The sequence below is a fragment of the Hesperophylax consimilis genome, chromosome 28 (assembly GCF_061612785.1).
Source record: "Hesperophylax consimilis isolate HC1 chromosome 28, BYU_Hcon_1.0, whole genome shotgun sequence".
Taxonomy (NCBI): domain Eukaryota; kingdom Metazoa; phylum Arthropoda; class Insecta; order Trichoptera; family Limnephilidae; genus Hesperophylax; species Hesperophylax consimilis.
This window is the reverse complement of record NC_142863.1, coordinates 11,906,978-11,922,212: the sequence shown is the minus strand read 5'-3', so window position 1 is coordinate 11,922,212 and position 15,235 is coordinate 11,906,978. Positions and strand designations below refer to the sequence as shown.

Here is a 15,235-nt window from a genome sequence, read left to right as displayed (position 1 = left end):
TCGAAGTATAATACAGTTAAATATCCCATTAGCTCAGTTGGTAGAGCAGTGCCAAGTCAAGGCCACGGTCCTGGGTTCAAGTTCTAGTTGCGACCGTATCTTTTTCTTTTAAGAATCGCTAATATTGTCTTCAATAATTATTTATGTATATAATTTAATTCCGCGTTATTTCATCCCACGTGATTTCATCTTTGTACCATTTCCTTACAGAAGATTTTCATATAATATATTTACGTGAGAATTTGTATGTAAGAAATTTATTAATATTTGGTAGCTTATAATAAGTGCTAGAATTAACATAATGGATAAGGTATTATGTTTTTAATACTATAATTTTCAAAGGGACTTAAAATACCCTTTTTGGTTAGTAGAACATGTACTTATCATAATACGAAAAAGCTCATTTTTCTATAACAATAAGAGGATATTTAATAATAACTTTAAGCTTATCCGTAGGATAACGTATATTTTCGATTAACGATTTGTATATTTATAAAGTCCGAGTTTACTATTTGGTGCTCGAACACATTATGAATAGGCCTCCGTGCTTTAGGGATAAGGCTCTCGATTAGCAAAAATAATCCCGGCGTGCGCAAGTAAATTTCATTTGATTAATTTTTTTTTTTCACAACTTATTTTTAGAAAATAATACCAGAGTGAAATATGCTCTCAGTATTGCTCTGGTGTAAGATCATCATTCAGAATTGAAACGTTGCTTGAAGTGGCTTTAGCCATGTTTGGTGAACAGATTTGAATGGCCAGGTACTTCCCTATATTCCTCTCCCATCTCATTCCCCTACCCATTACATTCAGCCTAACAACCTACCCCAATGGGGAAGACATAGTCTCACTGGCTCCAGATGGTTGGAAGCAGGGACTGTTATATGGTATGCGCATAAAAATGACTATTTAAGTGTAATATATTAACCGTGTTTTATTTGCTTATTTATTAATATTCGTTATCCTATGGATAAGCTATCAAGAGGATTGTGAAATACACACAAATACTTAGGTTATCAGCTACATGATTATGTTAAAAGGATCAAAAATATTTATTTATTAAAAGTTTATATTTACATTTTTTTTTATTAAACAATATTATATACATACGTATCTACGTACGATTTTTAAATAAAAAAATGGAACTGATTAAAAGTTTATCTTAAAAAAAATACACAATCAAGATAAATATTATTTACATGAAAAATCTTTACGTATCTTCAAATCGATTGCATTTATTTTACAAAAACTGTATAACTGTTCTAAGTATTAAAACTCTTCAATATTTTATATAGTTACTTTAGTAAAATAAGCATAGCTTAATTTAAATGAATTTTTATGAAGAATGCCATATCATGAATACCAATTACTTAAATTAATAGATTTATCATAAACTTTTTGGCAAAAGTGTTCAAGTGCGATTAGGAACATTCATTGCGACACATTATTAATTTGTTATGTAATAAAATACTAATTTTACAAAAAAATTATGTTTCGTTTGTTATTATAATATATATCATTCAGAATCCAGACATTGCCGTGCTTGAAATTGTTTTAGCCGTGATTAGTGATAAGATCTAAATGGCAAAGTACTTTTCAACCTACGTTTATCCCCAATCCCTTCAGCCTCAATATATATTCCACATAGGAATGCCATGTAATAACTGCTTCCAAAAAATGATCCCTTGATTCACAATAAAAAATAAATAAATAAATTAAATAAATAAATAAATAAATAAATAAATAAATAAATAAAATAAATAAATAAATTAAATAAAAAATAGATAAAAACACTAAACTGAATAAAATCAGTAAAATTGATAAATAAGAATAATAATAATCTTTATTACAAAATACAGTGTTTTCCAATAAGAGGTTTTATGGGTTATTGATGAGGGTTATTTTGGATAGCCCGTTATATCAGTAGATGTTACTTTTAAAGCTGTCATTTTACTGCTTGTAGATTATGTTGAATGGATTGCGCTATCGAGAGATGATTAATGATTTTTTATGGCTGGAATTGGATGGTATTGATCTGGACAACGTTTACTTTCAACGAGACGGTGCTACGTGCCACACAAGCAACGAAACCATTGATCTTTTACGATTGAATATCAAAATAACACCTCTTATTGGAAAACCCTGTACTACGTAGATGTTGGAATACGATAAAAAAAATGCTGTATCGCTACGTTCTTAGTAGATCTCAGATTATAATAAACATTTGCATATTTGATATTAATTAGCCTTTTGGTCGTTAGTGTATATTGGAGCCGATTTTCGTAATTTATGTATAAATATGTGCTGATCAAATGAGAAAATGTGGGTTTTATAACACGTTTAGCATAATTTCCACCATTTTCCTTTGATTAGCTCACATTTATACAGAAATGACTAAAAAAGACTCAAATATGAACAAACGATCAAAAAGACTCAAATATGCACTAACGACCAAAAATACTCAAATATGCAGTAACGATCTAAGAGACTCAAATATACACCAACGACCAAAAATACTCAAATATGCACTAACGGTCAATAATACTTAAATAAGCACTAACGACCATAAATACTCAAATATGCACTAACTATCAAAAATACTTAAATATGCACTAACGACCAAAAATATTTAAATATGCACTAACGACTAAAAACGCTCTTAAATATGCATCATGCAATATATATGCAAACACACATAATCTAATGTCCAGTGATACAGTAGCAGCACAGCATTTTTTAATGATATTCCGACATTTTTGTAATGCTTTATTTTCAAAATTTGAATATATTTTATGAGAAAACTGGTTATTTTTTGATCCGATTCCTTTAGAAAATTTTGGAAAAATGAAATCTGTAAGATTTTATTTGATGACCTGTATAAATTTTTCTCCCTCATCTAAATAACGATAGCCAACCCCCCATGACATGACATATAAAACAGTACAACTAAATTAAAAATAAATGTCTCATGTCATCTAAAATTTCCCAAAGAACTGGGTTTGAAAAGAGATATTCCTGCTTAGGCATATATTTTGGCAATGTTAGTGCATATTAGGGCATTGGTAGTGAATATTTCGCCACTTCGATTAGTGCATATGTTCCGATATCTAGTTATCACAATCGGTATTATCCAGTGTTTTCGTAATTAATTAGTTTCCTTGAAAAATAATTTCATTATTTTTTATTTCTATCAAGTTACCACTGTTACGTTTTTCAATGTTTCCTCTATTGTACCACCCACCTTAACTAATGAATTTAAAATTTATATTTATTTTTGAAACATACATAGGATAGTATAACTATATATTTATAACTAACAACACTTTTTTAACAAAAACAATTTGGGACAATGTACAACTGACTGCAGACAACTATCTACTCGGTATGTTTTGAGACTTCACGGCCAAAACTATTTTTTATTGTGATTAATTTTTGGGTTATTATGACTGCTATGCCTGCCCTGATGGTAGACACTGAAACACTGGCAAAAGAAGGAGGTATCGGAACACGGCATAATAACACAAAAAATAATCATGATAACTAACTAGATTGCTTACATTAATGTTTTAAAAATACTAAGTGATATGATGTTATGATGTTCGCTTACCTACATTATAGCTTATTATAATATGAAAAATACACATATTTAAGAATTTAAAAAAATGTTTGCATGATATCTCGTCGAGTAAAAAAGAGTAAAATAACACACCAATGTTTTTGTAGAAAGATATTTTTTTACACACTTCACCACAATCTGCACATCTGCCCTGATGACTGACGCTGTAACGCTGACCGAAACGTAAAATAAAGAAGGAGGAAGTGCAATAAGGTGTAATATCCCAAAATTTAACAAGATTAGAAAGAAAAACGTCCCCGAGTCACTAATAGCCTGATGATATTTGAAAAACTCCGACTAATTGTAGCGGAAGATGTTGCTTGCGCAATAGCCCATAAAGGTATTGAACCCATGGCGTCTGGATGGGAACCCCACTCACTTGTCAACTCAAAAATTAACCGGCTAAGGCGACATAAGACTCTAATAACTGGGTTTTGCTCGTCGCCCACATTATAATTATTTCTGATGAACGTATTACTAAAATCTGAAATGTTTCTAGAGAGATCCCTACGGATGTTAGTTATTTATATTTAAGATGAATAAAAACAGGACCTTACCATTCAAACATAATTTTGTATAAGCATTAGATTTTAATTTTTCTAGACGAAGAATTAGTAACTTCCCGAAGGATCCTTCTAGAAACATTTTAGATTTTAGTAATACGTTCATCATAAATAATTAAAGTAAACCTTATGGAAACATCGATTTTCTAGGCCTGCCAGGGCAAAGTCGACCGTAGGTCCGTTCATTACACCCGGCCGCGCACCAAAATATTGCTTTTACACAACTTCATCACTTATGTTGGATTCTAGCCTTATTTTAGGGTACTGTCTCGACTAAAGTGCGTGCCAAGACAAAATCATGATCTTTCATTTATGTACATCTAGAGATTGGCAGAAAAAAAATGTTTTATAGTTTCAAAATTGTCTATGGACAAGTGAAAACAACAGCTGATTCTGACAGATCCATATTTAATGACAAAAGTACTGAAATTTAAGCAAATTTAGCAAGTAATCAAAGTTGAAACATATAAACTAGTGAAAAATTAATCAAAATAATAGTGTATTTCGTGTTGACAGTGCGAAACAACTTTACATATTGCCCTGAAAAATTACGCATAACGAATTCACTGTCATTGTAAGCTATAACCACAGACAATTTATGTTTTTGAATTTTTGAAATCTTTTTGAATTTGTGAAGAGGTTTTTTTTTTTGTCATAGACAAATAAGTTAAATTAATTTTAACTCAATAAGGGGTATTTCTGAACAACTATAAGAAACCTACCTACAAACTAAGATATAAATCAACCAAAATGTCTAAAACTCGCAAGGTTTGCAGTGCAAAGAAAGATACATCTTCACCTTTAGCAACCACGTCTGGCCCTATTGATTCACCGTCGGCGCATCAGTCAATGATTAACATTGACACTGACTCATTAATCAATTTTTTTGAGTCGAAACTTGAAATCATGCGCACTGAAAACAAGAAAGCAATTGACGCTGTTCAGTTAAAATTAGATGCGCTATCTAACGAGTGGAAGGACCAATACACAAAAATTCTGGGATGTGTGAGCGTTCTCCAAGAAGAAAACTCAAACCTCCGGCAAGAAGTCCAGTCACTCCGAGATGCACAAGATGAGATGGAGCAGCGCAGCAGAATATGCAATGTAGACATCCATGGGATTCCCGAAGCAAAGGGCGAAAATTTGATGACATTAATAGAGAAAATAGGATCCAACATTAACGTCCCGCTTCCAAGTAGCTGTGTGGTTTCTGCGCATCGCGTCGCTCGCGGCCACTCCTCGCCCTCCAACCGTCCGCGCAATATAGTCGTACAGCTATCCACAAAACGACTTCGTGATGATGTCATCGCTGCAGCAAGGACTCGCCGCGGCCTTACCACGGAGCAATTAGGATTTGGTGCTCCCACCACCAATTTTTATATAAACGAGCACCTTACATTGAAAAATAAAATCCTATTTGCCAAAACACGAGCCGCCGGAAAAGCTAACGGCTTTAAATACATTTGGGTGCGGAACGGCAGTATTCTGGCGAAGAGAAACGATCTCTCTCGGGTTTTCACCATTCGCCGTGAGGGAGACCTTCAAAAGATAATCACACATGATCAGCAAAACATGTGACTACAAACATGTTACTGCTGTCTTTGGTATCCGCTTTCTCACAGTATTCTGTATCCTGTAATTTGTTTCTTTCAAAGCTACTTTATATTTTTGTTTAGCGCGCAATATCCCTATAACTTTAAACCAATACCATGTTTCTCACATATTCATTCACATTCTAAAATGTCAACATATTTCACATTCATTGATCTAATAAGTAGTCTATGTTTTTTATGTAATTTCGAAGCCTCATATGCCCTGCATAATGTATCACTCGTGCGATTGTGGAATATGTCAAACGGCACTCCCACTCTGGTGAAATGATCTCATCATCATCTATAACCGTTTATTACCAGAACTGTGGTGGTATTAGGACCAAAACCCAGGAGCTACTAATTAATGTATTATCGAATAACTACGACGTTATAGTTCTAGTTGAAACATGGCTTGTAGCAAATATAAATACTGCTGAATTCATAGATTCGCGTTACACGGTATTCCGACGTGATAGGGACCGTACACTCACTGGTAAAATGGATGGAGGCGGTGTGTTGGTAGCAGTGCGCAAGGAGCTTGCATCTTCCCGGCTCGAAGACTGGGAAAATGGTCAAATCGAACAAATCTTCATTTCTATTCCGGTAAGGTCTTTCAATCTCATCATATGTGCAGTATACATACCTCCTGCCTCACAACCTACGTCTATGATACGTTCTCCAAAAACCTGGAATCTGTATATTCATCACAACCAAATAATACTTTTTGTGTACTAGGAGATATGAATCTACCAACTCTGACTTGGTCATTTTCCGAAAACAGCAGTCAAGGTCTCGCCTCCTCAAATACGGCTGCATCGAAAACGTTGCTTCAAGCAATGTCATTGATGGACTTATTCCAATATAACTGTATACCTAACCATAATGAAAAATACTTAGACCTCGTATTCTACAGTCGTGAAACAAATGTTACACGTAGCATCAACCCTCTCATCTCAGAGGATAGACACCACCCAGCCCTTGAATTTGATTTATCCTTCGTAATTCAACCAAAAATCAAAAACAAAATACAGCGTAGGCGCAATTTCAGGAAAGCTAATTATGCTCAGATTAATGAGGACATTAATTGTATTGATTGGTTATCTGAAATCGCAAATTTATCAGCCGAAAAAGCAGTAGATCGATTCTATTTAAAAATAAACAATGTAATTGATAAGCTTATTCCAGTATTGGCACGACGAAATGACAAATTCCCCATATGGTTTACTCCAGAACTTATTAGGTTATCAAGGAAAAAAGATAAAGTCTGGCTCAAATGGAAGACATATAAAGGTCTTTCTGATTATCGTGAATTTTCCTTCTTACGTGCTACATACAAAAAACTGACTTATGAAACCCGAAGGTTATTTTTTGACAACATCGAAAGTTCATTTCAAAATAACATCAAAAGCTTTTGGTCATACATATCCTCATTAAAATCGTCTGATGGATATCCTGCTGCAATGTCCTTCGAAGGGCGCAAATCTAACGATGCCCAGGAAATTTGTGATATGTTCTCTGAATTCTTTAAGTCAACATTTGAACCTTCCTCTATCAATGACCCAATTATTAACATTGACCAACTTGAGGAAGTTCAGGACTCTGGACTTGCGCACATTCACACAATTAAACTAACGGAAAAAGAAGTGCACTCGAGTTTAAAATCGATGGACATAAACAAGGGTGCGGGTCACGATGGAATACCGGCGTTTTTCCTTAGATCTGCTGCGTCGTCACTGTGTGTGCCGCTTACCATAATATTTAATAAATGCCTGAGTGATGGAGTTTTCCCTGATAGGTGGAAGTTGGCCTATATTATACCGGTCCACAAGGGTGACTCGCGTCAAAGAGTGGAAAACTATAGACCAATATCCATTCTCTCGGCGATCCCTAAACTATTGGAAAGACTTGTCCATAACAATATATATCCCCAGCTTGCTGCCAAAATTACTGAACAACAACACGGGTTTGTAAAAGGCAAATCTACCATGAGTAATTTACTTATTTACTCAAATTTCTTATTTACTAGTATGGATCGAGGCCACCAGGTAGATGCAATATATTGCGATTTCAAAAAAGCTTTTGACAAGGTTGACCACCTTATTCTTATCAAAAAAATTATGTACAACGGAATTAGAGGAAATTTATTACGTTGGTTTATCTCATATTTAACAAAAAGACAACAAGCCGTATCATTACGAGGACACACTTCTACATGGGAACCAGTTACTTCTGGCGTGCCTCAGGGGTCAATCCTGGGTCCGCTGTTGTTTATTCTTTTTATTAACACTGTTACTAAATGTTTCGTGCATTGTTTATATCTTTTGTACGCTGATGACATAAAAATATTTGCCATTGTTCGGAATCTAAACGATTGTCTGCTCATACAAAGCGACTTAGTAAGGTTCGAAACGTTTTGCAATGAAAACAAAATTTACCTAAGCTACAATAAATGTAAACAAATAAGTTTTACTAAAAACCACAACGCTATCAAACACAATTATTGTATTGGTAATTATTTACTCGAGCGCGTTTACTGTATAAGAGATCTAGGCGTTCTTTTTGATTCCAAACTCCACTTCGATGCGCACATTGATAATATTGTGAATAAAGCTTACAGCATGCTAGGATTTGTCATCAGAAACAGCCGTGAATTTCGAAAACCTGAAACATATCTTCTTCTTTACCACACTCTGGTCCGTTCTCAACTTGAATACTGCACCTCCATATGGAATCCACTTTACGATATCTATAAAGAAAATATTGAAAGTATTCAAAAGAAATTTCTGCGTTGCCTCAATTACAGAATGAGCGCACCCAAACGCGGGTACATAAATATGCTCTCGAGTTATAAAGTCTCCACTCTATCTAACCGGCGAACATACCTTGATCTCATGACTCTGTATAAAATCTGTAACAACGTTATTGACTGTCCCGACTTACTGAAATTAATAAACTTCAAAGTACCACCCAGAGTAACAAGGCTTAACGACTTATTCCACATTAGCAGGACGCGTACAAATGCTGGTGTCAGGGATCCAATCAGAAGAATGTGCGAATCACTTAATCAGAACCAAAACCTCGAGGACTCTGACTTATTCTTTGATACACGCACTACTTTTAGTAGAAAAATGAAGACTGTTTTCCTACAAAGTTCATAGTAAAAAACTTAGACATACATACTTGTTTAAATATGTATATATTTTTTAATTTCTGTTTAACATTGTTTATCTATTTATATATATATATATATTTTTTTTTTTTTGTTTTACTCTCTAAATTTTTTCAAAATAATTTGTAAATTCTTATAAGGATATTGCGCATTTCTTTCATATCTCTATTTGTAAAATAATATTCTTATGTATATATTCCCCTATTTATAAGTTAAAATATTTGTAAATGTTTTTAACTGCTGTTTAAGTTAATTCGTGAGAAATAGTTTGGATGCAGGTAAATTCTCTAGTTGATGTTTTGTATATTCTTGTCAATTGATATCTGTATCTGTTTTTTCTCCTAAATAAAAAAAAAAAAAAAAAAAAATCAAGAAACGTCGTTGTTGCCCTTGAAGAAAAACGAATAAAAAATATCCAATTAGAATGTGGAATTTCCCAAAGCGACAATTTTTATGTACGTCATTACGTATTCATTAAAAACTAACCTTTATTCAAATAAAAAAAAGAAATAAATCGCCTCCAAAAATTAATAAAGATATACGCGTCCATTAGGGGCCACTAATTTGCTTTATTCACGTAGTCAAATGATGGCAGTCTACAATATAGTTCTGATGCCAACCCTGATATATAGCAGTATATGTGAGATGTGAGGCACATAATTTGCAGAAGAAGGATGAAAGTAGACCAAATATAAATGCAAAAAGATCTTAAAGGAGTCCTTAGAGATAAATGGATGGCGCGAATGGTTGATTTATGACGATGTTAAATGTAACAGGCGTTCAAACAACCGGACCTTAGACTTTAAACTATTTTTTTTTCTAAACAAACGAATTACGACAGGCGTTAGGTAGGTATGCTGTCCTTGGTCTGCCGGTATTACAATAGAAGATGCTCCGAGGAACTAGCGTCATTGATCCCTTCGGCACCATTTGTACATGGTTGACATTTGTCACCGAACGGGTCGTTTTAACGACTATTTTTTACTCGGCTGTGTAATGATTTTGCTTCTTGTTTCCTCCCTCCTTGAACAAGAGTTTCTTTAAAACCCATTTCCACTACTTCCTCTCCTTAAAAAAGACCCTTAACACAGCATCCCCAAATATGATAAAGGTCGTGAATGATATTATAATCCTTATTTCCTCCTGTGTTGAGTTAATATACAAAAGGGTGCTACGGTAGTCTGAATGTTTTTTCAATTATTTTTTATTAAATGTTAAAATATTCAAAAAATATTATATCTATAATAATACTAATTTTAATAGTTTGATAATATGTACGAAATAAATTTAGTATGACGTTGTACAGCGTTGATATTCCCCAAATTTACTTAGGTACGTGAAAATATACATTTTTACATTTGCCTATTTTAGTTACACAATATTTAAGATAATTACGACTTTAATTTCATGCCTAATTTTTACTCTAAAAATATATAATTACCAATATGTAAGTTAATAAAAAGAGGTTAAAGGAACGTACATACTTAATTAAAAAAAGTATTTTATCTATAGACATTAAAATTAATAGATTTCCCGAATATGAAATCTGGGTATCATTTCGGTGAGCTGAAGGCAAAACCACGTGACCATAGTTTTGGCACCAGGAAAGTTCGAGAATGCTCTGAATAAACTATGACAGTCGTACATTTAACACTGAAGAGTGCGCACTAAAATAACAAGACCATGCGCAGAAAAGTAGAGTTCGTTAAGATAAGGCAAAGATCTGCAGCGCAGTTCATTGCGGGAATTTCTGCGCAGGATTAAATGTTGTGAGTGAGTGGCTAGATTATAAGACATTTGTAAAAGTGTCCAATTAAATAGTGTAATAAAATATTAAAATTTGTAAATAAGCCCGAACTTTTGTTAACCCGATTTAGGATATAATGTAGTATTAATTAGTAATATAGGACTAGTGATTCGAGGACCAAATGGGGATATTACAATGCGTGTTGCCTGTATACTGTCAGATTTATTTATTGAAAATTCACCGAAAATGGGATCTTCACGTCGCCTCCCGCTTTCCGCGTGAATTGGTTTATTCCCCTTTCCCCGATTGACTCATCTAGTAATTTCGATGTCTATGATTTTATTGAATTTCCACCAGTATTTAAATTTGGAACTGTTTAGTCACTATCAAATATAAAGAATTTATACAATAAATTCAAAACATTACACTGAAAATGCACTTTAATAGAAATATGTTGTGGGCGTGTCGTGTTCCCGAAATAAGTTCATTTTAACCCTACTTCTGTTAAATATGATTTAAAAAACCGAAAGTATTTCTAGAATAAATTATCAATTGATAGGTTTTATAAGTTTGTTTTCAAATTGGTATATATCATACTTCTAATACTTTGTATAGCTTCTTCAGGGCAAAAAAAATTACAGAAATATTTTTTAGTGATGAAATAGTACGACATGAAAAAAATGTAATATTAATTTGATTTTTGAGTGTTAGCATAATGACTTAAAAAAAAGAAAAAATTAATATAATATTTTTTCGCGGTTTATTTCTTAGTTTTTAATTATCTATTTATTTCGTAATTTTAAATGTCCCTAAGGTTCTGTCTGAAACATTATCAAGCAAATTAAAACAAAAATTTTCAAAATTAAGTCCATCAAATCTTGGCTTAAAGAATCATCGGAAAAAGAATTGACAAGTATTTTTAAAAAGTTCGTCTTTGAAGTTGAAAAAAACCACACCCAAACCGTGAAGTTGAACCTCGCTGAGAACCCTCTTATTGAGAAGCACTAAGAATAAATATTTTTTAAAATATTTATATGTAATAAAATATAATTTATTTTCTTAAAATTTTAAAAATATAAGATAGTAATTAAATAAAAAAATACGAAATTTCACTTTCCTCAATTAGTGTTTTAAATGTAAATAATATTTACATGTTTTATTTTAAATAATATAATTTTGATATTCTGTTGAAGCTATTTTAATACACACATTATTATTTAAATATAAATTTTAGGTCCTAAAGTTTAAAAAAATCGATCTATCTTTTATTAAAGAAAAGTTTTTTCGGCAACATTTATTTTATTTCAGAAATTAAATTTCGAGAACTTTATCGTACTTGCAACTTTTTACTTATCTGTACAAAATAAAAATAAAGATATACGGATTATATTCCTTACTTTATATTATAGATTTATATATAAATAGAAAAGAGTGGAATTCCTTAAACTTGACAAATAGAATAAAAATGGTAAATTACACAAAATTGACAGACTTTTTATTCTTAGAAAATAATCCACTCTTATAGAATTCAATCGACTAAACTCAAAAAGAATTCTTATCATTTTCGTTTACCCTGACGATAATCTCATCGGACTCGTATCCGGATGTGAATTCTCGACCAGAAAACTGGCAGGGGAAACTAAAGTTTTGCTAGAAGATTGATTGAATTTACCTTAAATCAAAGCAGTTTTGCTATAAAACTGATCGAAATTGTTGCAAGTTGGACTGTTATATTGGAGCAATCGCAGTCTTTGTTACAGTATTCCTAGTCAAAATAGCAATCGCGTTGATTGTTGGTGGTTCTCGGGTTGTTTGTAAATCGGCGTCATTGTATTGAGTCCATATCCACGGTCAATCTTGTGGCAGGATTATCACTGACTGAATCGGATCTGATCTGCTTCCTGTTGTTGTTCTCCACGAAGGAGGTTTGTGTCCTGATCCGGGTTCTGTCTCTTTCGATCTTGTCACAGTTGGACAGGTGCTGCAGGCGGTAGCTGGCGCACGTCTCGCGCCTGGTGCCAGCCCTGGACACTGCGCCACGGCCGCAGACGTTCTGACCAGAGCCGTTGGGCCTGGTGGGACCAAGACCCAGGCAGCGGCACTCGAAGAAAGAACGCCGGAATTCTTGACGGAATTTACCTGGAATAAAGAAAATTTCTGGTTTAAGTAATTTTTTTGTAACAATTGCATAGTCAGAGCAGGTAAGATATCTAGAGATAGACAAATTTGTAACATTTCGCACCCATAGTATTAGACGAAGACAATTAAAATGTTTGATTTTCTGAGTTGATGATGCAGAAATATTGAAAACAATATTAAAACGTGCTCTAAACAAAACTATTACTGAACGAACTGTACAAAATTTAACAACGAATCAAATACCTACTACACCAATTATTTTATTTCTTTCTCATATTGCCACTTTGAATCCAATTATCTCAGAATGCTTTGATGTCATAGTCTAGGACAAGGTGTGCCATAAACCATGCCGGGGAACATATTTAATTGTGAATAAAGTGTCTAATGTGGGTAGTGGTGCACAAACGAATGAGGAGGTAATTTATTCTAACCGGTGAGCTGGCTACCTATTTCTAGTTTAGGCCCTTTTAACACTATATTTAGAGCGAAATTTTATGCTGTAGGTATTTTGGGTTTACAGAAATCTTTTCTTAGTACGATGAAAATAATAAATTCAAAAACAAAAGTTAAGGATACAGCGTATCATGAAAATTAAGATAAATAAGAATGGACAGATTAGCATAGATAATATTAATACGTTTAAATACAGTGGGATCGTTATTGGAAAAAATTGAAAGTAGGAATTTAGAAAAAGTTTCAGTAGTCACCAAAGTATTATAAGCCGGATATTTTTTAATAACATCTCCTCAATTTATTTTAAAATTAGTATCTTTATTTCCAAAAATTTATTTTGACATTAATACATATATTTCTAATAATTTATTTCTACATTAATATCTGTATTTCTTATAATTTATTTTGACATTAATACCTATATTTCTAATAATTTATTTTGACATTAATACCTATATTTCTAATAATTTATTTTGACATTAATACCTATATTTCTAATAATTTATTTTGACATTAATACCTATATTTCTAATAATTTATTTCGACATTAATATCTGTATTTCTTATAATTTATTTTGACATTAATACCCATATTTCTAATAATTTATTTTGACATTAATACCTATATTTCTAATAATTTATTTTGACAATAATACCTATTTTTTTTTAAAATTTAATTAAAATCAAATTTAATAATATAATTATTAAGTTCTGCAAGTATTTTGTTGGTTTTTGTTATTGTTACAGGTGTTTCGGCTTTCAAGGCCATTTTCAAACTGTCAGTTTGAAAATGGACACTGATAACTGACAGTTTGAAAATGGCCTTGAAAGCCGAAACAGCTGTAACAACCTTTAGCAAAGATTCAAAAACTAATTCTTAAGGTTATTCTCAAAGTCCCATTGAGGACGAGCACTGATTTTATTTTTAAGGCACTTCATGTTCCTAACTTGGAAAAATTGTATTCAAAAAATATCCTGCTTCATCAATTTAAAAATGCACATATGTTTGAAGAACGAATAAGCACTAGAGCCCTAAGACAGTCACATATAAAATCTTTTAGCATCCCAGTTTGTCAAACCTCTTATGGTCAAAGAAGTTTTAAATACAATGCTACTAAACTATTCAATTCTTTACCTACTGACATTAGAAATACGCAAACAAAAAGTTCATTTAAAAGTAAAATCATCGATTACCTCCAATAAACATATCCATTGAGTAATTTTAAATATATTGTCTTATAATACTTGAATTGTATAATTAAAAAAAAAAAGATTTTATTTTATTTTATTATTGTGTCATGTTTCATAGTATGTTAACAACCGCTCTGTAAATTGGCATCTCAACACAGGCGTTTTCACACCTAGTGAGATGGGCAATACTTGATCACTCTGTTTATATGTAATATTATTTTATTATTGTGTCATGTTTCATAGTATGTTAACAACCGCTCTGTAAATTGGCATCTCAACACAGGCGTTTTCACACCTAGTGAGATGGGCAATACTTGATCACTCTGTTTATATGTAATATTATTTTATTATTGTGTCATGTTTCATAGTATGTTAACAACCGCTCTGTAAATTGGCATCTCAACACAGGCGTTTTCACACCTAGTGAGATGGGCAATACTTGATCACTCTGTTTATATGTAATATTATTTTATTATTGTGTCATGTTTCATAGTATGTTAACAACCGCTCTGTAAATTGGCATCTCAACACAGGCGTTTTCACACCTAGTGAGATGGGCAATACTTGATCACTCTGTTTATATGTAATATTATTTTATTATTGTGTCATGTTTCATAGTATGTTAACAACCGCTCTGTAAATTGGCATCTCAACACAGGCGTTTTCACACCTAGTGAGATGGGCAATACTTGATCACTCTGTTTATATGTAATATTATTTTATTATTGTGTCATGTTTCATAGTATGTTAACAACCGCTCTGTAA

The 15,235-nt window shown here is 32.5% G+C and overlaps 1 protein-coding gene across 1 annotated transcript in view; it reads right to left on the bottom strand.

Moving 5' to 3' along the window:
* Positions 1–12,353: 12,353 nt before the first annotated feature.
* The window catches only part of LOC149410171 (orexin receptor type 2-like), a 538,676-nt gene continuing 535,794 nt past the window's right edge, over positions 12,354–15,235 (bottom strand). The window contains exon 7 of the mRNA XM_089648681.1: positions 12,354–12,826. Coding sequence (XP_089504807.1) covers positions 12,513–12,826 — 314 coding nt within the window. The 3' untranslated portion in view covers positions 12,354–12,512. The remainder of the gene's footprint in view (positions 12,827–15,235) is intronic.